This window comes from Halyomorpha halys, unplaced genomic scaffold (genome assembly GCF_000696795.3).
Source record: "Halyomorpha halys isolate HHAL.00 unplaced genomic scaffold, Hhal_1.1 Scaffold468.1, whole genome shotgun sequence".
Taxonomy (NCBI): domain Eukaryota; kingdom Metazoa; phylum Arthropoda; class Insecta; order Hemiptera; family Pentatomidae; genus Halyomorpha; species Halyomorpha halys.
The window spans coordinates 358926-381957 of record NW_027114236.1 but is presented as its reverse complement, the minus strand read 5'-3'; the positions used below and the strand labels follow the sequence as shown (position 1 = coordinate 381957).

The window sequence follows — 23032 nt, the reverse complement described above, 5'->3', positions numbered from 1 at the left end:
CTTATACATCAAAATATGCTATTTACACAAAAAGAGCATATTACAATATATATATAAAGTTAAATGTTTGTGAGCTCAAAGAATGAAAAGGGAGATTGAAATGACCAACTCGTTTGTTACTCAAAGACTGACTTTTATTGTTTTCCGTACTTCTATATATACATCTTTGATCTGCTGATCTACTCAATCACCTGACAATAAAATAACAGCTGACTAAGGCTGTAACTTTATATATAGATGTATATACACATACATATACAGAATTATATATTGAGTATTCTGATATATACATATATTGGTGATTATTAAATTACTAATCCCTCAATATTTTTTTTTTTTTAGGTTGTCGAGATACTATGAGCAATGTAAAGTTATATCTGTAAAACATCTTGAAAAAGTGAGTTACCTTATTTATTGATCCTTTTAGATATGTGGTATTCATGTCAATATAATAAAAATACTGTTTGTCAGAAATTTAATTTTAAAACAATTCTGCTAAGTATATATGACATTATAGCTTGTTCACCATTTATATTGGGTAAATAATTACCAAAGTATTAATACTTCATGATCAATGATTTGGATACTGTCATTGATACTCTACAAATCAAGGTATTGGTGTTTGGTGGGGGGAACAAGTCCGGCAAGTGGGTCTAGCGGTCCTTTTTGCCAACCCCTGGTGGCTACATGAGTTGGTGCCACATAATAACTAAGGTGGGAGTGTCAAGATTCTTTTCTCAGGACCGCCGAAAAATTAATATCAACTGCCCCAGGTGGAAATCAAACCCATAACATTCTGAACCGAGCACACTGGGACCTACGCCTCAACCTGCACAGCCCTCACATCCCTTACCTCTATATCTAACATAAATTATACAATCCAATTTCTAGTTTGGCAACAATAAAAGGCTGGCTGAATAATATTGTTACAAAAGTGAATTGGAGTGTGTGGCAGGGTTCAATCTGATAGAAGTTTTACTATGGATAGAAGATACGGAAATAAAAAATTCATTCTTAAATATTTAACAATGTAAACCTTATATTAGGATCCCTTAAGATTAATTATTCAATTATGTTCTCGTTTTTTTTTTTGTTTTTTTTTCTGTTGGCTTTACAGATCTTTTATGTCTTTTACCTCCTTAATCAGCCTTCTCCACAGCTGTCTTGGACAATTGTTTTGTGGTTTTCTGCATATCGCTCTGTGTTATATTACGTTTATTTTGTCTGTTTCTAGAGAATTTTGTTCTCCTACAAGCTCTGGATAATTGTATTTTTATTACGGTTTTATAGAGACGTCCGAAGTTGAGATTGTTATTATGGAGCTTTAAATTACATGCTCTGCCCATCTTAAACTACTTATATGTTATGTCTCACTTAAGCATTGTGAGATACTGAATGACAGTTTTTCAAAATTAAAATCCCACAATTTTCCTTCTCCTCCATATTTTAAATTCTCAAGTTTTAATATTTCATATTATCCAATAGAAACACTATTAATATATTTCTTTTAAGAAATAGTAAGTAATATTTTTCCCACCTTCCTTTTTATGGAAAACCATTATGATTTGAATATATTTCACTTATTGATGTTATATGAACTTTAAATATCTGTAAATTTTATAAAACCAATAATGGTTGGATCTATAATTATGAGTTATTTAAAGCATTAGCACTAATTCATCAAATAATTTTATAATCGTAAAATTATTTTTTACTGAGGCTGTTTATTTTATTATTTTAGATGCCAAAGGTTAATTGGGAAGTCACAACTGAGGATGCAAATGGCAACAGAATTGTCTATAGATCAAGGTAGTAACAAATTTCATAAATTTGTGTACTTTTTTCTGTTTTTTTATTTGTATGTGTGCTTACAAAGATTAGTGGTAAAAAAGAAATTCTATTGATTAGGTTAAGTACCTTAATGATAACAAAAATGAAATGACCAATAAATTAATTTATTATGTGCTCATTTCTTGAAATACTTCATAATAACCGGCCAATATTTTAGTGTAAATTATTTAAAGAGATAAATGAATAAAAATTTTCATGTATAAATAAAAAAAAAATCCTCGATGTGTGATTTTTGTTTCATAGGTTTTGCATCTTGGCAACTGGTTCGTGTATTCCAAAAAAGCTTGGCGTTAAAGGTGAAGATGAACATAATATCGTTCATGACTTAGTTTCGTTGGAAGAAAGACTCTCTCATTTTACAGATCGATCTTGTAAGCATATCTTTACTATTTTTAGTTAATTTTAATTTATAAGAATAAAAATGGTACTTATACTAAATTGGTGAATTCCTTAGTTATTATTTTTTTTAATTTACACTTTAGCTGTCTATTTCTATTCATTAATGTTTTAATTAAGCATTGTTGCCAGCTTTCAAATAGTATATCAATTAAAGTAGTTGATATTATGAGTGATGTATGTTTGCTTTTTACTGGAAAGTTTATCATGTTGTTCTAGTTCAATTTTGTATAGAATTTTTGTCTTTGAAAAATGCATAGGTTTTTAGTTATAAGCAAAATATTTTTTAAGTTTTATTTAATTTTTTCATGGAATACCCTCACTTCTTTATTTTTTCATTGAAGACAAGATGGACAATTGTCCAAAAGTCTTCAATGAGTAAATAATGAAATGGTAAGAACTGAGGGTATTCCTTGAAAAAGAAGAAATTAAACCCTTAGGCACGAGTTAAATATTAAACATTTCTAAGTTTTGTTGTTTTTTTTCTATTTTTGATGCGAAACTGGTTGCTAATGAGGTGGCAAACCTTAAGTTTGGATTCAGTAGCCCATAAAATACATAGAATAGTTATGAAATACTTCTTTACTTTTTTTCTGACAATTCCCTTTTGAACATTCGTTGTTTTGGTTGATTTTATATTGTGCTCTGGCGACATTAGTTTTGCTGAAAATCAAATGTAATATTTGTAGACAGTTTTGTTTAATTTAGTATTGAATATTTACCTTTAAAAAATTCTTAGTTTTTTTAGTTATAAACAAAAGCTGAAAAAGTTACTAAGAGGAGAAGATGATTAGGGTTCCGGTCACCAAATAACCCAAACTTTTTTATTTGGCACAAATCTTTGCTGACCGCACCCTCCACCATCTACTCCTCATATCAATCTGTGATCAACTATTAACACTACATTGAAAAGTTACTGAGTTTTGTTGTCTTTTATTTTTTTTAAAAAACTATGAATTTTTCCTGAAAACACCCTTTTTGAACTTGGGATGACAGGACCAGTCTCCAATCAAAACAGGAGGCAAGATGGCATAGTATCTGCTAGCTGGATATAACCTTGTCATAATCTCACCGTAATTTTGTGATTAGAATCCTATTATCCCATGGTTAAGTTCCTACTCTTTTGAAAAAGAATTAATGTTACAAAAAAAACATGTTTGATATTTCCCTAAATTATTTTGCTGTTATTGTCAAGTGTATGGGAAATTCTATTCAATACTGAATAGAAATTTAATAATTAACATTTAATTCTGAATTTCCATTTATTTGTTACTAGGTCGGGTGTTAATTATTGGCTCTGGTCTTAGTGCTGCTGATGCTGTGCTCCTTGCACGTTTCAGAAACTGCCAAGTTATTCATAGCTTCAGAGCTGATGATGTCACACTAGGCTCTATGTTACCGGAATCTATGTATCCTGAATACCATAAGGTATGTACAAAAAAATATAGTGTATTCAGAAGATTATTTTTGTGTTATATTATTTTTTTTCCATTTAGGACATTTTTCTTTTGGCAGTCCAATATAAATTTATATTCGAGCACCATTTATGGTTTTTTTAAAAATATTTTGTTAGCTTTTCCCCATTTTTTGGAACTTTATCATGTATTAATAGTCTAGTTAGCTAGTGTATAGACATTCCAGCAAGGGTTGCTTCAAATAACCAGTGCAGAGCTCCAAGCGCTTCAATTTAACCAAGTAGCCTCTAGCAGACCTCGACCAAATATTTTCCTTTGGGACTCCCTCTATTCACCTTTTCTGGGCTATCCGCGTCTCCTCCCCAATTCAGGACTCAGTTCATCTGACATTTTTTTCACATGCCCATACTATCAGCAGTGCACCCTGATCCTTTTAATTTAATGATGTTCCCACATCCATCCTCTGGTGGATTACCTCATCCTAATGCTTTCCAACCTGGGCCCTGTTTCATAATAAAGTACAAACTAATACTATTAGTCTTTTAGATTTATCTTAATTCAATTACACAGACTTGTACAATAGTAACTTGTACTTTAGTATTTTTTAATTCCTGTAATATCACTAATAGTCATCCCTATCATCAAAAGAATAAGTATTAGTATTATTACCACACTAGTTTCTACACTTGTACTATGAACTAATACTATCAGCTTTCATTATGAAACAGGGCCCTGGTGTTACCGAAACATCTCTAGAAATATGATAATTAGACTTGATAAACAGTTCATCATTAAAAAGTCAGATAGTCCACAATTATGAGCAGTTGAAGGATCTATCTAAATAGAAACAAGTAATATTGTATCCGAAGAGAAGATGGTTGGGGGTGCAGTCAGTAAAAAAACACAAACAAGTTGAGAGAACTTATTTGTGTTTTTACTGACCGCTTTTGGATTTTTTTTTCGATAAGGGAATAGTTTTTTAGGGTTTCTGTGTGTCAGTTTACTATTATAATTGACATTTTTTTCTTTAAGGTCTTTGTTTATAAGGTTTCAAATGCCACTTATTTTGAACTTGTTATTTAATATTTTGTCAAATATCTCCTTGATGTCCTTCCAGAAAAAAATTTTAACTATAGTTTTTATGTGAAATATGCATGTTCCATAAAAGCCTCATAAAAATAAAACCTAATAATCCCAATATCGAAGAATAATCTAAAAGTAATAGTAAATCAAAATGCTTATACGCAATCAGAAATTCAATTCTATAAACCAAAACCAGACTCCCGAAAACCTAAACGTTTCCTATATCCAAGAAAACTCCAAAAGTAACAATAAATGTAAAATGTGCTGGTGAAATAAAAAATGCAATTCAAGAAATGGAATCATAACCCCTGAAAACTGAATTAAGGAAACTCCATATTAAGGAACCTGATAAACTATCAATTGTTAACTACAATATTCATTCAAAATGTGCATTGAATTTGACTTGGAAATGCTATAATATATCATTTTATTTTTGTAATATTTAATGTTACATAAAGTATATAAATAAAGTGAAATTTTGTTGAAATATTATTGCATTAGAGGGAACTTGGTAAGTGAGTATGTCTAATAAAGTACTCTTGTTCGGAAAAATAAATTATAAATATATCATGCCATTGATTGTTACTTAAATACCTCCCTTAACCGAACCCTGTCGAAACCCAGGTATAGTAAATTGACCTTAATATAATCCTCTCAACCACATCTCAATCTATTTTTAGGATATTTATCTGTATATTCAGTATTTCCAATGATTTAATCTTTGCAGAAAACTACTTACTCATTGCAATTAATTGCTATGCAGTTTTTACTTCTTCTATAGTTGCTGTGTAAAAGTCATGTAATTCCGCTTTGGTCCATACCCGTCTTACATAACTCTTCCTTATTATCCTTTACATTTCCTCAGCAACAATTCTATGCCACTCCATGATTCTGTTAAAAACTGAGTAATTTTCAGTGATCTCCTTTCCTGGTATAATCGTGTATCTAAAATAACTAGAAATTTCCCACAAGTAGTTCCGTTCCAGCAAACCTTTAAAAACCCATCGGTTCCTTGTCTCTCTTATTTTCCTCCACTTGGATTATGGTTGCCTGGTATATGGAGGATTCACTTCAACTTATAGGAAAATTAAAGCATCTTATGCATCACTTTATAAGATAGTGGTTCTCTGGTGGAAGCCTATTTCTGACTATGATACTGAGTTAAAAGTGGCTTTATTCTTCATATCCCTTAAAAACAATAAACCTTCCTATATACTAATATACTTGCTTTCCTTTACCATTACAACTCTACCAATCAATATTTATAAACTACACCATAGAACTGCTTCCTTTCTTGTCTATCCCTCCTCCTTTTGGAATCCCTTGTATATTTTTATGCATAATGTCTCTTCCGTAACTTCAGCCTTCAACTGTTACTTTATCTCCTTAAATGCTAATCTTGTAAATAAATTTAAAATGTATATACAATCTCATTATTTAGCTAGGACTAGTCTTTAGCTATAAAGTAGAAGTATTTAAAGTCATAGCTTCATAGCAATAATTTATGTTAATTGTTTTTTCTTAAGGAACTTGGTTTCAGAATAAAAATCATTTTTCATTTCATTCTGTCATATAAATGAACTCTTTTTGCTTGGGTCTTCCTCAACTCTATCTCAGAGACTTTTTGTAGACCCGAGTCTTGTCTCTTGAAATAATGTTTTTTATCTTATAGCGACCAATTACACTTAGCCATTCTCAGTACTACAGCTACCTGTTCTGGGAGAACAAGATGTCTCAATTCTAGGCTATGAATGTGTATCTCAGGTTACCTAAAAGCAGCTCATTGTACATCATCAATATGTATTTGAGGTTCACAAAGGTGTTCCCCCTATTTGATTTAATCGATTTAAGGCAAGGGTTATTCTGCTTCTCAGATAATCCAATTAAGGTGTTACATTTATATTTTTTTCATCTTGTATATTCATTATTAGAAATTGAGCTCTTTTCTTCGTGCCTCCCAGAAGAATAGCCTGTGTTTGCAGAGAACAGGCTCATTGGCTATATCCGAAGTGGACTATGTTCTTAAGACAGTCAGTCTGTGGTTTTAGACAACATTTCTGAGGACCTGAGTGTTTTTGGCTGATATAATTCTCTGGCTTTTTACGTACAACCTCACCTAATATCTATCATTATTATTATCTGTGTATTTTTTTTTTCTTCAAACTGAAAAATGCTTCCTGAGAAATGAAGTCCCAAACATCAGACTATATTTATTTTATTTTATTTTTTGGTCTGGCTTATTGTGTGGCCTATGATAGCAACAATGATACAAAACAAGGATTCTGCTAGCTTAAGGTTTAAAATATCTTATTTAATCTATATTGACCAGTTTATATTGTTCAATCAATTTTCTGAGAATTTCTCTGCCAACTTGAAGCAGAGTTTTGCTTTTAACTTCTTCAAGTTTATAATGGAATATTTAAGAGTTCAACAATTTTTTTATCCCTTATTGTCACATTAACTAGTTCTGCTTAATTTCTAATAAAAATTTAGTCACTTAAAAGATAATTAATTTTATGTCATATTATTTGGGAATAGGTACGTCAAATGATGAAGCACAATCATGGATATCCAGGTTATTTTGCTTATGGTGGCAGTACTGTTGGTGACCTTGAATCTAACCATGCAATTATTACTACATCCAGTCACAGCAAACCTATCATAGTGGAGTTTGATGTCTGTGCTGTACTCATTGGTAGCCATTCCGATTTATCATTCCTGAGCAACTTTACATCTGGTCTTGAACTGACTGTAAGTAGGATATTAATCTATTTGTGGTATTTTGTCAGAAACGTTAGCTACAACTTAGAGAAACTGTGTTACTTATACATTGATTTCTGTAATCATAGTAAACTCTAATCAATAGAGTTATTATTAGTATTAGCTTATATATAATAGGAGCAGGAACAATAATCAGTTCAAAATTATTGTTTCTGTTGACTCATGATTCTTAAGATTTATGAATTACTAATTGTGTTTCTTTATTATTATTATGTTTGTTTGGTTTTTGTACAACCTAGTTACAAATCCAGGTCTGCACCAACTTCTTTTTTTTTTAATAAATACTTTTTATTTATTGATAGATATTACAATCTGCCACACAGTTGTGGGCAATAGGTGATAGTGATGAATGATCTCATACATACTAAAATAAAATAAATTAAATTAAATAAATGAATAAAAAAAAAAACTCTTAAAATGTATACAAACAGAAGAATAAACAAAATGAACATAATCAAACTATCTGTATGAAAAATAAATAAATAAAAATAACATAATGATAAAATAATATAGTCTCTACTCACATTTACACTCTAATATACAATATTTACACAATCGACCTGAGGATCCCTGAGCCCACTCTATTCCCCACGTGTGAGGAATAGATAGAACAACAGAGCTCAAAAGATCCCAGCTCATCCCTCTCGCCGCATCACTGGTAGTGAGTCAGTGGAGGGTGAGCAAGTGCACTAAAGCCGCAAATACTCAACTTGAGTGGAGAATCTGACCATTGCCAGAACACCAATTGTCCATTTTTATTTTAATAAGTCTCTTGGCCACTGCTGTTTCAACCTTCTAGGTAAGCTGTAGGGATGGGTGGAACTAGATAAGGTTTGAACAAAAGGATTAGGATGGTTGGAAAGGTTTATATGGAATTTTGAGAATTTGGTTGGTATGATGTCAAGGACCAAAGGGATATGTAGGTCATGGTGTAGTGTTCTGTTGGAAACATAATAGGGGCATTAACCATGGTTCTAAGGATTTTGGATTGAAAGGATTAGATACGTTTGATGTTCAATGGTTTAGCTGTTCCCCAAAGTTCAAGTCCTTAGGTCCAGATAGGTCGGAGTGTAGTCTTATAAATTAGTAGTTTGTTTTCTAGTGAGAGATGAGAGGTCCGGCTTAGCAGTCGTTATACTTGGCTGAATCGTCTGTTGAGTTCTTGTCTTTTAAGTCTAGTATGTTGGTTCCAGGTGAGTCTTTTGTCCAAAATGAATCTGAGGTATCGCACTGTGTCGGATCTGGGTAGAGGAATATTATTAAGAGTAACAGGTGGACAGTAGCTGCGGCGGAGAGTGAAAGTCACATGGGTGCATTTCGCAAGCTTGCGCTATGTCCAGAAAGGCACCTGAGCGGTATTATTTCTTTCCAAGAGCTGAAGAGATATAATCAACGACTCTTAGGCCTTGTTGAACTGTGGAGTGCCTAGGGCAGAATCCTAATTGATGTGCGGGAAAATTCTGTGATTCAACGATGGATAGGATACGTTTAAGAAGGATTTTTTCAAAAAGTTTTGAGAGGATTCGAAGTAGGCTGATTGGTCTATAGGAAGCAGGATTATTAGGAGGTTTTTCTGGTTTTGGAAAGAGAATTATAATGGAATGTTTCCAAAGGATAGGAAAGTGGGTTGTTCTTAGGATACAATTATAGAGATATGTAAGGAATATTATAGCTTTGGGAGGAAGTTGGCGAAGGATTTGAGGAGTCAAAAGATCATACCCTGGTGATTTACGAGGAGTTAGCATCCTTATGCTCATTAGTCGTCTGGTGGTAAGTAGAGTTTCAGTTATTAGAGCTACGTCAATATTTTTGTCGTGTAATAAGGCTGTTAGTTCGTTAACGTGGTTTAGAACACCATTCGCATTCCAAAGGAGAATCGAAAGAGACTTAAATGGTGCCATTTATGGGTTTTTTGGCGGATGAATAAGATTAGAGACTAGATTTGTAAGTAAGGAGATGAGTGGAGTGATAAGGGATCTAAATTCAGATAGGAAAGAGGTGAGAAGGTTTGTGAGATCTGTCGCGTTAGGAGGAGGGGGGATACAAGGTATCTGATGATTAGGCTTTTGGGAAGTGGATGAGGTTTGAGGAACAGAGGCATGAGAATATTGGGATTGAGGTTGAGGATAATGGGGTGTAGGTTGCGATTGTGGCAGGGCCTGAGTTGCCTGTTCTGGTTCTCCAGTCATTTGAGCGAAGGACACTCCTGGTTTGACAATTCTTGAGGGTCTCCTGGGTGGTCTGGTTGCATCTTCTTGTCTGGGTCCTGCCTGTTTTCTGGATGCTAGATTTTTATACATCTTGCACCCCTTGTAGTTGGCTGGGTGCCCTTCTTTATGCCATAGTGCACACACAGCAGGTGTTTGCCTAGGCTTACTGCATTCTACGGATTTGTGTTGTTGACCACACTTGATGCACCTAGGTAAGTGATGGCAATAATGTTTAGTGTGGCCATACTCTTGGCAGTTGTGGCATTGGACTATTGTTCTTTTAGGGTAGAGTTTTTCAACTATTACTCTGGTGTAATACAAACGGTTCACTTTATAAACTTCTTCAACTCCAGGTGTTTGTTCGAGGTCAACGAAGAACAAGGGCAATGCTATTTTGTTTGATGCACTATGTGGATCTTTGTTATCTTTTAGTACATTAACTACTTGTTGTACTACGTATCCCATGGCCGTAAGTTCTTCTTTGATAGCTTCCGGTGGTGTTGAGGGGTGTAATTGTTTGATGACTACTCTGAACGCCCTCTCCTGACGTAGCTGATATGTGTGGTAGTCAGATTTTGTTTCAGATAAATATTTTATTATTTTCCTTTATGTGCCTGCGGTATCTGGCATTAATTTTGTATCATTGATGCAACTTTGACAAACATATGTTCCTGGGTTAACTACATTATTAATTTGTTGGCAAAAAATATGAAAATTTTTGATGTTTTTGATAAATATTGGCGGTAGCTTGGGTTCTCTGTGGGTCTGGTTTGCTTCCATGTTGTCTATTGGTAAATTTCCATATTTACGTCATATGGATTTGGCATGAAAAATGGTGATTCCTCGGTTGTGCTTGGATTAGAAGGCCCAGATTGGGAGTTCACTTCATCAATTGAACTACCTGGTGTCACAGGTGGTGTGTTTCTCAGTGATTTTCTTGTTTTTTTTTGTTTTTTTTTAGCTGGAGAGTTTCTGGGTGTATTACCCAGGCTTCGGGATCTTTTCGTGGTATTTTTATTGGACATCACCATATGGAAGTATTTCATACCATAATGGTGAGTCGAGATAAGAAAATAAAAATAAGAAGAGAGGTTAAGTTAGAGGTAATTTTAGTTTGCATATTAATATACGTAATTAAAGCCGTAAAAGACAGTGCGGTCCTGCTTCAATGCCAGCCAGTGGCTAACTGACCAAAGGCTGGCGCTGTTATCTAGTACGAGTCTATGGCTGGTGTTAGTATTAAGGAACGCACACTGTTCACTAAAAGGTTATAAATAAGCGACAACTCACCTATATTTTAGTTCTCATGTGAGCAGTATCACTTATTATTACACTGACACTGTTTTTATTTTAGTTCACTGGAAAATACAGTATTGTGGGACACGAAGTAGCATATGTTCATTTGTTGACTAGCGTATGCACACTCGCACCAACTTCTAACAATATAACATATTGGTCCTATGCAGCCACCATCCAGTTATACAGGCCTAGGAGGGTATGAGCGTCAGCCTATGTCCCATTCTGTAGAGATGTTCTATCAGATGTTTTCTAGGAAACTCTTCTTCACCCATGCAGGCCAGATACCCTACCCATCATAATTCGTTCAATATGGTAACTTTATCCAAGCAATATTCAACTTGTTTTAAAAAGATTTTGAAGAACCTTCAACAGAAACAAACTGGTGCCTTCACATCACAAGAGTTCTGCTGGTAGTTCATCATTCCCTGGAACCTTGTGGTTCATCAACTTGTCCACAGCTTTCGTCCAGAGGTCTTAGCATTGATTAAAGGCTTCCTGAATTTATTAATACTGCAGAAAAACTCCCTCAATTCTTTGCATCTGTGTATGGCTTCTATTTTCCACAGTTCTTTTTATGCTCTTTTTGCCTCTTCCTACAATGAAGTTTCTTCTCATCTTGAAAAAATTTTATGTACTCCTTAACATTTCTTCTTGTGCACCTCTGTCTCATAACAGATAGGCAACAAGAATCTTAAGCCTGCCGCATATTAGGCATTAAATAGTTCATAATTACAACATGGCTGGTACTTAAGAAATATACGGGATAAGCTAAAATGTTTAATGAACTCAGCATAAAAATTTAATACTGTTCCAGTGTCAGTGCAAGATAAGGGGTCTTAAGGTGTTACTCGACCTTACCTAAACATTAATTACTTTATTTACCTAAATGAGTGTTTTCATTCTTGACAGATATTTAGAACTGTACCAGTGTTAGGTTCTATTTATTAATGGTTATTCATGAATTATTTATTCTAAGAATAATTGATAACGCTATTAATTGAATAATAATTTGTCAAGTATTTAATAATTCTTGGAATAATTTGGTGGTATGGAAACATTCAATGTGTCCAAGTGAGTTTCAGAAGTTTTCAAGAACTTCTCAAAGGAATTTGGAAAGGAGATCATGTAGTAGAGTGACTTAGAGTCATTTTGGATTTATTGAACTTTAATTTGTTAATTATTAGTAGTGATGAGAAAATAATACTATTTCTAGAGAAATGAAGAGATAAAAGAAATTGATCCAAAGAGGAATCCTGTTGTTGTCGACCCATGGACTTATGAAACTAGCAAGTTCAAAGGAATTGGTTTGCATGCTATTGGTTCCCTTGTGGGAGACATATATGTGAGGTAATGTATTAAAAAAGTTCTTTTTTTCCTGTTTTATATTTTTTTTTAATGTTGGAGGTATTGTTTACTGTAGAAATAATTTAAGAAGTTGATTGAGGGGGGGGATCAGGAAAGAAAAACATACAAATAAGAATAAACCTATTTTAATGTATCATATTTGTATATAACTTGTAGGCCTTCATCAGGGCTAAGCAAAACAAGATAAGAATAATTCTGAGGAAAGAAACTGTTTTGAAGTATCTAAGCTAAATGTCCGGAAAATCATACGTCCCAGATTCTGAGGGTTCTGGCTAAATTCTATCCGTTTATATCAGTCAAACCAAATACAGTATCTTGAAAATAAATTTTGGTGGAATGGAAATGGAGTGTTTGATAAGGCCTTAAGGTTATCCTTAATGATAGAAACAATATGATTTGTGACCTGGTTGGCGGTAGCTAGGTGAAGGTGTCGCATCACACTTTTAATTTTTTAACAATTCATAATTTCTATTATTGTTGAATGAACATTTTATCCGCTAGAGTCTGAATGATCTGTTGCACTAAAATGATTTTTTGTATTATTATAACTTCAAATTTGTTTTTTCTCAATTAATCCTTTTAAATTTTTGTCCTTTTTCTACCTGTGTTATTTTTGAGCAAGGGAAGAATTCTTTTGTTTATATATATGGTTAAACAAATAGAAATAAGGACACTGAAATAAAAAAAAATAATGCGGCCTGTAGTGGTAAAAAGATTTCTCACATTTGGTATAAATATTTTACATACTGTATTCAACCTAAAATCTATGACAGCTATTTAACCAGTTTAAAAAAAAAAAAATGATTTTTTTCCATTCGTCTCAGATAAATTTACTGAGGAAAATATTTTTAAAATTTTGTCAAAGACTCGCCAATCCTAATAATTTATATTTCTAGTCTTAGCCTTACAGCTTGGACTTAAAACTGCCTTAATTGTGACAGTGGCTTGTAGTATGAGAAAAAGATAGAAGTGTGGTGCAGAATGAAATTAGACTGAACCCAATTCCTTTAAATCTTTAGTATACTAACAGAGACATACTCAAGTATAATCATTGCTCCTGAAGTAACCATCTTCCCCTGTAGTTTTGCTTTCTTAAATAAGCTTGTATGCTGGACAAAGGTTTTAATGGAGGATAATTTTGAATATTTTTTTTAGACAAATGACAAAAAATATATCAACCAAATAAACTTTTATTTATTATATATTTTAAATAAATTATTCCTGTTGCAGATACATACCTGGTGGAGCTGTGGCTGCTGTATCCCATATTGTCAATACCATCAAGATGTTTAATGCCCATTGATATTATATTTACCAAAGATTTAAAAGGACTTGTAAATTTAAATTGTAAATAAAAAAATATTTTCAAAATGTGTTATCTCATTTATTTTATATTTTTAATATAAGTGGTTTAACCACTAGTTTCCTTCTGATTAACCCTTTCTCCAAGGATATCATTGCTCCTTAGATGAGGTTCTTGTCCTGTTGCATTAAGGCTCTATTATTAAAACAAATCTCATTAAGTATTAAATGTTAGTTGTTGTAACCCTCCAATCCGAAACTCTTTAATTTGGCAATATGATAGATCATTGGCCTCCTGGACCGCTATGATATTTGAGCTACACTTTTTTCCTGTTCCCTTACATCTTCATCAGGATTTAAGGTATAAATGAATATAATTCAGTCTTTTTAAACAAATAATTTTATTAAAATACCAATAAATGCTAACTATAAATAATAAATAAACTTATTACTAGCAGGAACTTAAATTTGTAGTCTTATTTATTACAAGTTTCAGGGTTAGAAATGCATTATTTTCACATTAAAACATTTTAAAAATATGGTAATAAAATTAAAGTAACCATAAAAATAAACATGAAATTAAAAAAAAAAAAAGTAATTGATAAGATATCCAATAATTTACTAGGTGAATTTAATTTATCATTGTTGTATAACATAATCTACAAAATGTTTGTTTTACTGTTACTCATTCCAAAGATAATTTGTTTGCATATTAGATTAGAACATGGTTCTAATTAATTAGACCTGATTAAAATTTATGGAAAAAAAATTTATTTTCAGAGATTATGTATAAATAAATTCCATCGGTAGTGAGGGAGCAAGTTCAGTCAACTGCCTTGATTGTGCAATGCTTGCCGGTCTTGGACATTCTTATAATGAACAACTTCCTTGGACAATACTACCTTCCCTGGGGCCTTTTGTAGCCCATTTATCTTTGTTAAGTTGACACTTAAACTGGCTCGAGACTGCTGACCGGTGCCGGTTTGAATCTGGCCTGAGAGGTAGACTTTAATTTCTGTGGTGGTCCCACAAAATGAAAAAATTATCCCCCCTCTGTATGTCAGAAATGACCAGGCCATAAAAAAAAAAAAAAAAGACTATTCCTGAGGCAGATTACCCTGAATTTAATAACAGACACCAATGTAATGGAATATATCCTCTACATCCCTATTGTAAATTATACAGTAATGCACTTATCTACAACATCAAATTTCTGTATGTCTTTGACAAAGCAACCTCAACTCACCACACCAAAATATATTTTTTTAAATTATCTCCTCAGCCTAGCTCTTAATCAGTGACTATGTAACTGCAATATCTTTTGAATGTATGTGATATGGACATGGTAAACAAAAATAGTGGATATGTACTTGTTTCTAAGTATGGAACTTAAAGGCGTGCTCTATGGTAGGAATAATAATCTTCTCACAAAATTTATGAATAATTGTTCCACTTTATCAAAACCCTTGAACTCATGACTAAGGCTGCATAACTAAGCTGACAACAATAAAAACAAAAGAATTTAGACAAAACATGTATTTTATTTTTAAAAAATTAGTTTAAGAGGTATGAATACTTATACTTAATTTAGAGGCAGCGAATCTTTCCTCTAAATGTTTATTCATTGAAAGTTAGAATGTCAGAGTAATTCCCAAGTTGTTGTTGGCTGGGGCTTTAGACCTTGAGGTCATCAACACCCATATAATTCCCAAGTATTTATATTCTTTATAATTGACATCAATTCACCACCGCACATTTCTTACTAATATATCACCTTTTCTAAAGATAAATATTTATGACTTCCTTAGATCAATAGTCAAATTTCATGTGTTACCATAATCACGAAAATTTATCGATCATTCCTTGGATTGTTAGGGAAGGGTTCTGCCCACAAAATAAATTTATCTGCTTACATAGATATCAGTTATTTATTCCAGCCACTCCTACACCTACCTCAATTTAAAGAACAGTGGTGAGAGAAGGTATCCCCTCGTAAACCATTGTATTGGTAAAATTCTCAGAAACACGTTGAGATGTCCATACTCTCATTACATTTAGCATTCCAGTATAAACTTTAAGAACAACTATGAATTCTTCAGATACTCTACAAGCATATAACTTAAAATATAAAACTTGAATAACCGCCCTGATCATTACTTCATCCAGTTCTAATCCCTTATCAATGTTACAAACCCCTCCCCTTTGACCCCTGATCGAAGGTGGGGTTAACTTCTTTTTGCCTTTCTACGTCTCTAACTGTCTCTACCATCAGTGTACATCGGATGAAATTATGGTGTACTCTCCGCAGCTTTGAAGCATCTTTGAGTGCCCGGCAAATTTGATTTTCCCATGCTCCCGGAGTTGGCCAGACGGTAGTAACCGAACTCCTACTATACTTCCCATATTCTATTTTCATCAACCCTAACGTCCTAGTCTTCCAGACGATATGATGGGGTTAATCATTGATAATATCTTCCACCTCCACAATTTCCGCGGGTCTTCCTCCCTCAGAGCTGTCATCCCTCGGTAGACCTTCTTTTCTTCTCGTCTCTTTGGCCAACTGAACTTTGAGAATCATAGATATGAATCCCCTTCTCCCATTGGTCTCCTCGACATTTAGTGTTTCCTTAATTTTTTCAGTTATTTGGTTAAACCGGGCGAGGAGAACCGAGAGTGTAAGAAGTATGAGAGAAGCAAAAATCACGATGATTTGGTTGTAACCTGAAAAAAAAAACATCACCTTTAAGTGAGTAATGGTGTCGTCTGGGACAGGATCAAGCGGCTATGGTGTGGTGAACAAATAGGTATGGATAGGACATTCTTCTGATGTAAACTGATGGTGAAAACCCTTCAGGAGGACAAATGCCAGGGAGAAGTGAACATAGCATATCATCAACAAATCACTGCAGAATCCTTGAGACCCTACAAGCGATAAAGAGAAGGTACTTTTGGTGGAGGATAAAGAAGATAATCACGGAAGTTGCAGGAAACTACGAACTTTGTCTATGCAAGAAAAATGACAGACACCCACCAAAAGGAAGACAAGAGATGATACCTACTGCAGATGCATCACTCAGTGATCTACAGGTCACTTGTACAATGAAGAGGATATAAATGAATCTCTTTAGTAAGACAGCAATGGCGCACCAGGTGCAGGGCAGGTCGTCGGAAGCAGTGTTGACAGCTCTCCAATTGTGGTTCTAATTCTACGGAGTTATGGAGCGCATCTCATCATTAAATGCAGTGGTCGTCTGCGGAATGAAGAGGAGTATACTCAATCAGATTGAGGGAGACAAAGAGACCGAAACAGTCTAATGGGGAGTATGCCACGGGACTACTGGCACACTATAACAGAATTGCAGATAAACTCAGCGAAAGGATGGAAACAATCCAGGTACAGGGTCGGATGCAATTCCTATCCATGGTACTTAAGATACAGTTGGCACAAGAGCTGGGGAAGAAGGTGGGATTTCCGAGAGAGCGCTCGTTTGTGGAAATTGCTCAAGATCTCATAGATACAAGCGCTAGAGAAGTGGAGGCCCAAATGGAAGTAGAAGAGCCTGGGTAGACCCAGATAGAATATCTGTATATCAAATTTTCAGCACGCTTTATTTAAAAGCGTGGTACCATCAAATTAAGATGCATCACAGGGACCAGCATAAGACTGGTTTCACCTTCGAACGTGGTCATTATGAATTTATAAGGATGCCATTTGGTCCTAAGAACACACCCGTGACTTTCCAGAGGCTGATGGATAAGTTCCTAAAAGGACTGGACGAGGCAGTTTGCCAGGTATACATGGAAGACTTACTGGTGTTCAGTGAATCGGAAGAGGACCATGTAGACCATCTAAGGAGTGTGTGTCAGCGCATGAGGGAATTCGGCCCAAAGTTATCCTAACAGAAGTCTGTGTTGGGGTAGAACTGGATTAATTTTTTGGGGAGACACTATCTCCACAGACGGTGTGAGACCAGACATACAGAAGTTGTCTGCCCTGCAAAGGATGGCGGTACCCAAAGACGTGAAAGGAGTGTGACCATTGCTAGGAGCGCTAAACAATTAAGGAAGGTTCATACCCAACATGGCAGAATATCTTGTACCCATTAAAAATCTACTGAAGAAAGAGAATACAATAAACATAACATCTCAGATGGAGAACAACTTCCGGAAGTGCAGAGAGGCTATAGAGGGAACCGGTCCTGGCACTCCCTGATTTCAAGAAGAAATTTGACCTCACGACGATGCAAGGGTATACGCTCTCGTGGCGGTGTTACTGCGGGAGTTCGAAGAGGGAGAGCGACCCATAGCGTATGCGAACTGACGTCTCACCGATGCAGAGTCCTGATACAGTGCCCTGGAACGCGAGTTCCAGGGAATCGTGTAGGGTGTGGAACACTTCCGGCCATATATTTTTGGGTGCAAACCAACCATAGACCGTTGTAGTGGGTTGGTAAACTGAAGGAGACATCTGCATGGATCACCAGATGGAATGAGATCCTCAGCCAGTACAACATGGACATTGCGTATATGCCCGGGAAGGACAACGCCATTGCAGATTAGCTTTCAAGAGTGGTAATGATTAATGTAATCGAGGATGAGCAAGGTGAACTATCTGGAAGTGGGAGACAGTTCCTAAGAGAGTGGAAATTGAGAGAAGAAGAATACGACTCCAAGAACAGGGTAGACACATCTGGGTCTTTGTCTTCGGCACTGCAAGTAGACTCACGACAATGGAAGAGGGGACAGACCCACTACTTATATATTGGCAATGCAGTTCTTTGGGAGAAGGTTCAGCGTCTTTGTTGGGCGGGGAGAATAGGTATAGACAGCACATTTATACAGTGTATGATGATGCTGGAGACTCTCCGGGAACCATTACGCCAAAAAGAGGTGACGTTCGCCTATCACCAGGGCAATACGAATCATAGGGGGCTTAATGAAATTGTACAGGCGTTGGACCGACGATATTTTTGGTGAGGAATGAAGAGCACCATTTAAGACACCATATCTAACGGTTTGTAACAGTACTTCGGTGGTTGTCAAGGCTTTGCAGTGAATTTGTGTTATTTGTTCTCACTACATTAAGAACGTTTTATGTTATTTAACTGTAACTAATAAAACAGTAAAAATATTTTATTTGTGTCCACCAACCATGCGTCCAACAGATTATGGGCCAGGCAGTTGACATAATTAAAATTTGTAGTGAGACAGTAAAAAAAGTTTGGTAGTGTTTGTTTATGTTCAAATACTTCGTAAAGTAAAAACATTTAATTGCAGACAGTAATATAAAATGGATCTCAACAGCTTCAATGAAAAAAATCGAATTTAGCAGCTGACAGGACCTGAGAACTTCCAAATGTGGAAATTCAAGGTAAACATATTCTAAGAAAGCAACAGGTTTTCTGAGATTGTTTCTGAAGATTTTGAGCCTATATGCAAAATGATGCTAAAACCCAAAGGTTAATTCAAACCACAGTAAATCAGAGAGCATTGACTCATATTTTGACTTGTACTACTGCAAGTCAAATATATTCCAAAATATGTGAGAAACGTTATCAATAATATAATATATAACATACAATAATAATATCTATGAGAGAAATGTTTCTCAGCAAAAGTTTGACCTTTTGCTAGAATTCTTTGATTTTAAATTTAAGACGACCTATTTTTTATGATTTAAATTTAAACCACATAAGTTCTATCGAAAATTTGGTATTTAGATTAAAATCATTGGACAATGATATACCAGATTATATGATCATTTCCAAAGTAATAACAACACTTCCAGAGCAGTATAAATATTTTGTAAGTGCTTGGAAAAGCACAGGCTCCGATATAAAAACTCTTTCCAATTAAACTAACAGATTGGTGGCTGAGGAAAGAGGTTCCTTAAATTATACTGAGGAAACAAACATTCCAGTTGCGTTAAACACGAATGTAAAAAGAAATAGGAGGACTACTTCTGACAAGGGGAAATGTTTTTCTTGTTCTAAAGAGGACATGTGAGTAAAGACGGCCCAACCAAGAAAAAACCGTGTGGTTTTCACTGTGCTGAAAACCAACAAAACACACACTAAGCTTGATAGCAACTTTCTGACTACTGTTATAAAACCTATTCACAGTTTGCCATAGAGCAACGTGAATACAGTAAAAATGAATTTTTACAACTCACTTTAACATACCATCTTAAATATTAAATTTTTTATCAAATTTACTTTTACATAATATTTCTTACAAAAACAGGATTAGCAGAATTTAAATTTTACAATATTTAACATACATTAACAAAATAATTTTTGAATTTTAATATTAGTTTTGTGTACAGAAAAAACAATACAAAACTTTTAAGTTATAATTTTTTAACCTTTTAATCAACATAAAGTTTAACTGTATTCGTTGAAACACTGAATCCCTTTTTCTTCCTTGGTTTCTTCTTCTTAGTACCAGTATATTTCTTACTTTTTCCTAAATTATCTGCTTCCCAATCAACATTCTTACTTTTTCCTTCTAAATTTTCTGCTTCGCAATCCAGATTTTTTCATCAATGTCCCAATTATCTTCATCTGAATTTAATGTAGGGTATTCTTCATCTTTTTGATTTACCATTTAAAGCAGTTACGTTTTGTAACTTTTCTTTAATCTCACCAGGTTTCTCTTTCTGTTTCTTCTTGATGTCTTGGTGTTTTTTAGCCATTACTTGCAGAATTTCAGTCTTTTCCTTGTCTCTAGAATCATCTGTGCATCTTATTTATCCTTAAAGTCTGCTAGGATAGCTCTTTTATCTGTAGATTTTCTTCCGTTTCAAATCTCAAATTGTATCGGTCTCCTGTATCAGCTTGTCCTTCCAGTTCTCTTTCTTCTTTAAGTAAATTTTCATTATCCTCTTCTACTGCCTTTTCATTTTTTTTCAAAAAAAGGCAATCCTTCACCGCCGGACCCGCCCCGTTAAACCCCGGAGAGCGACGGCCCTATATCACTTTTGAAATATTAGCTTAAAACGGGAAGAGGAGACTTTAAGATAGAGCAATATTTATGATAAAATCGCCTGAAATTGAAATACGGCATGAGCCTTCACATTTGCTTAAACCTTTAAGTTGACTACAAAAAATCTTTTCCCAACTATTACAGTATCATTTCTTATAATTTTCTCTTTGTCTTTAGAAAAAGTCACGTATCCACCGTTCTGTGTTATTTTATCCACAGATAACAAATTTTTACTGAGATCTGGTATGTACATCACATCTTTTAGTTGACACTTATCACTTTTTACACAACCAACCATTTTGGTTGTCATAGATGCACAGTTTTTAGCCAGATCTACCTCAGCATCAATAGGCTGTGCCTGCGACAATAAACTTACATTGTTGGTCATATGTCTCGTGGAACCTGAATCTAAGATCCATTCAGTTGATTTATTACTACATTTTTCAGTAAAGAAAGAAACTGCTGATCTTTTGTTTTTACGGAGGAAACAGTCCTTCTCTAGGTGGTTTGTTTTACTACATACACCACCCGGTTTTTTCTTGGTTAGGCATTATTTACTCACATGTCCTCTTTAGTGCAAGAAAAACATTTCCTCTTGTCAGAAGTAGTTCTCCTATTTCTTTTGACATTCGTCTTAAACGCAACTGGAATGCCTGTTTCCTGAGTATAACTTAAGCAACGTCATTCCTTAGCCATCAATCTTTAGTTTAATTGGAAAGAGATATATTTACAATCTGATATATTTCATTAAAGCTGTAGAGATCCATTTTATATTACTGGTTTCATTTAAATGTTTTTACTTTACGAAGTATTTGAATACTAACAAACACTACCGAACTTTTTTAGCCGTCTCCCAACAAATTTTAACTTCACGAACTGCCTGGGCCCATAATCTGTTGGACGCGTGGTTGGTGGACACAAATAAAGTTTTTACTGTTTTATTAGTTACAGTTAAATAACATAAAACGTTCTTAATGTAGTGAGAACAAACAACACAAGTTCACAGCAAAGCCTTGACAACTACCGAATTACTGTTACAAACCGTTAGTTAGCTATGGTGTCTTAAATGGTGCTCTTCATTCCCCACCAAAAATATCATAACCTGTTGAACCGCGGGGGTGGTGGACACAAATAAAATGCTTTTACTTTTATTATTGTTTTATTAGTTACTGTAGTGAGAAACAACAACACACACACTAAGCTTGATGACAACCTTCCGACTACTGTTATAAAACCGTTGCAAGCCGGCACAATCGATATATTCACAGTTTTCCACAGATCAACATCTATAAAATAAAAATGAATTTTTACATCTTACTTTAACAAAAAGATCAGCAGTTTCTTTCTTTACTGAAAAATGTAGTAAACAATCAACTGAATGGGTCTTAGATTCAGGTTCCACATATGACCAACAACTTAAGAGTATTGTCGCAAGCACAACCTATTAATGCTCAGGTAGATCTTGCTAAAAACTGTGCATTCATGACAGCTAAAATGGTTGGTTGTATAAAAAGTGACAAGTGTCAATTGAAAGATGTGATGTACATACCTGATCTCAGCAAAAATTTGTTGTATTTGGATAAAATAACACAGAACGGTGGATACATAACTTTTTCTAAAGACAAAGTGAAAATTGTAAAGAATAAAACCGAGATAGCTGGAAAAAGATCTGAGAGGTAGTGAACTTGAAGGTTAATTCGAATGTGAAGGCTTAAGCTACTTATGTACCTGAAACCAAAAACAGGAATGAAAGAAGTCAATGAAACATCGGTGTAGCAGAAATCACCTATCGAATAGAACATATTTAAGTGAAGAATCAACTATTTCACCTTCTGATGGAAATTTATCTAAAGAACAAATAGAACTGAAAGAACAGTCCGGAGCCGAGGATCAAGACAATAAGATATTTGAATCAGAAGAAAACCTACATAGTAAGAAATATACTGGTACTAAGAAGAAGAAAGGGAGCGCGGTGGCCACGGGGTAAAGCGCGTGGCTACTAACTCTAAGGACCCGAGTTCGAATCCGGCTGAGCAGAAAATTGTTTTCTGTCACACTGTAGCCGTGAGTCAACTCCTATTGTCTCCTGCGTATTACGTAAAAATCTGGCGATCGAGCGTGATTGTGACCAAATCAACTCCTTGCACAACCGTTAGTCTAGTAACAGTACTTCTTTACAAAGTAGTACTGTTACTAACCCCGCTGTTACTAACGCTGTAACCCTTCATGGGCTGTAGCGGTATAGATTTAAATTTTTTTTTTTTTTTTTTAATTATTTATTTATTATAATTTACAACTGTACAAAATAATACAATAAGTAAATATGTAGTATGTTTCATATACACT

The 23032-nt window shown here is 34.4% G+C and overlaps 1 protein-coding gene across 1 annotated transcript in view; it reads left to right on the top strand.

Moving 5' to 3' along the window:
* The window catches only part of LOC106683124 (oxidative stress-induced growth inhibitor 1), a 47773-nt gene extending 34002 nt beyond the window's left edge, over window positions 1–13771 (top strand). The window contains exons 6-12 of the mRNA XM_067051456.1: window positions 343–397; window positions 1742–1809; window positions 2095–2222; window positions 3524–3675; window positions 7284–7496; window positions 12249–12382; window positions 13631–13771. Of these exons, the coding sequence (XP_066907557.1) occupies window positions 343–397; window positions 1742–1809; window positions 2095–2222; window positions 3524–3675; window positions 7284–7496; window positions 12249–12382; window positions 13631–13703 (823 nt within the window). The 3' untranslated portion in view covers window positions 13704–13771. The remainder of the gene's footprint in view (window positions 1–342; window positions 398–1741; window positions 1810–2094; window positions 2223–3523; window positions 3676–7283; window positions 7497–12248; window positions 12383–13630) is intronic.
* The last annotated feature ends 9261 nt before the right edge of the window (window positions 13772–23032 follow it).